This window comes from Galendromus occidentalis, unplaced genomic scaffold, assembly GCF_000255335.2.
Source record: "Galendromus occidentalis unplaced genomic scaffold, Mocc_1.1 scf7180000075782, whole genome shotgun sequence".
Lineage (NCBI taxonomy): Eukaryota > Metazoa > Arthropoda > Arachnida > Mesostigmata > Phytoseiidae > Galendromus > Galendromus occidentalis.
In genome coordinates this window covers 19,284-20,742 of record NW_003803772.1, presented here as the reverse complement: position 1 = coordinate 20,742, position 1,459 = coordinate 19,284, and the positions used below count along the sequence as shown (strand labels likewise).

Genomic DNA, 1,459 nt, shown 5'->3' with positions numbered 1-1,459 from the left:
GGGGGGGGGGGGGGGGTAAGGAGGCTCATTCATCACGTCAGACAAAAACACGGCCGAGGGTCGGACTTTTTTGCGCATGAGAACCAGAGCCCCAGGTCTGGCGGTGGGGGGCACGGAGCGACGGCAACGCCAGCCAGGAATACTCACAGGCTGTTTGAGGCATCCCGTTGCTTCGCACGGACAAATTTAGAAGCGAGGCTGTCGCCACCTCTACTCGCCGCGTCACTCACTCGGAACACAAATTTCCTCACTCACTCACTCGCTATTCTAGTCGGTCGCTCCTCGGCTCCGTCCAAATGAATCGACGCATTTTTGAGTTGAACTTCGTGCGGTTTACCTAAGAGCGAGACGAGCTAAATTCACTCACCGATTTGCGGGACGTCGTACTCGTGTGCGCCGCGAGGTGCCCGGACACCTGTTGTAGGGATCGTTGGGTTCGAATGCTCCTTCTCTGACCCGGCACGATGCGAAGCGCGCTTGTTTGGTCTATGGTGCGGCACGAAAATCTTTGGCGTTTGAGCAGTAATCAACTTCTTAGGGACGTTGAAATTTCGTAGTAAAGCTTGCGCTGTTAGTGATAGGTTTGAAGGCCACCATGGAAGACTGCGCGATTTACCGATGACAACGGGACGATTATGCTTGGCGTAAGCACCAGGATTCACGTGACCTTCTTCAATGCTTTCGTCAGCCCTGTTCCTTATGACCCGGCATGTCGTCAAAGACGAGTGATCCAGAAGGCTCAGGAACATGGCTAACAATAGGCACATTCTGTCTATCGAAACGAACTTTGTCGACGACATCCCTGATACAGGCGAAGGCGTGCTGGGGTGCGAACGGAGTCAGAGCGCTGATCAGAAGCAGTTACTCGCTTCGGTAACTTTTGAAACGAAAGGCTATGGACGACAAGTATTACGCGGTACCCGACTGACTGGCTCACTGGTTGACAGTTGGCTATTTGGCTCACTGACCGTCCGTCCGTCGGATCGACTGACTGGCTGACTGACTGACCGACTGACAGTCCGTCCGTCTGACTTGCTGGCAGTCTGGCTACTCGACTCAGTCACTGACGGGCGAATTGGCTGAATTAACTCCCGGAAAACGAGCTTCACTCCAGACAGACGTTTCAACAATGACCCATCCTCGGTCGGGTGCACCGGCTGAAGTTCTCGTGTCCGAAGTTCGAGATGTCTTCAACCACCAACCGACTTAAAACTGCTTGAGGACACTTGTCAGTGCTGCTGCTTCTGCTTCTGCGGTGGCGGCGCTTGCTGCTGTTGCTGCTGGTGGAGTTCGCGGCAGGATGTCAGGCAGGCAGGCGAACGGGCGGGCGGGCGATCACGCAGGCAGACAGACAGGCAGGCAGAGAAAAATGAAGGGGACACACACAAGGAGACACACTTGTCGAAGTCGTCGTCGTCGTCGTTGTTGTCGTCGTCGTCGTCAGTTTGCTTCTTCGGAA

The 1,459-nt window shown here is 54.9% G+C and overlaps 1 protein-coding gene across 1 annotated transcript in view; it reads right to left on the bottom strand.

Moving 5' to 3' along the window:
* The window catches only part of jeb (low-density lipoprotein receptor domain-containing jelly belly protein), a 9,887-nt gene extending 9,120 nt beyond the window's left edge, over positions 1-767 (bottom strand). The window contains exon 1 of the mRNA XM_003738131.2: positions 368-767. Within this exon, the coding sequence (XP_003738179.2) occupies positions 368-767 (400 nt within the window). The remainder of the gene's footprint in view (positions 1-367) is intronic.
* Between the last annotated feature and the right edge of the window lie 692 nt (positions 768-1,459).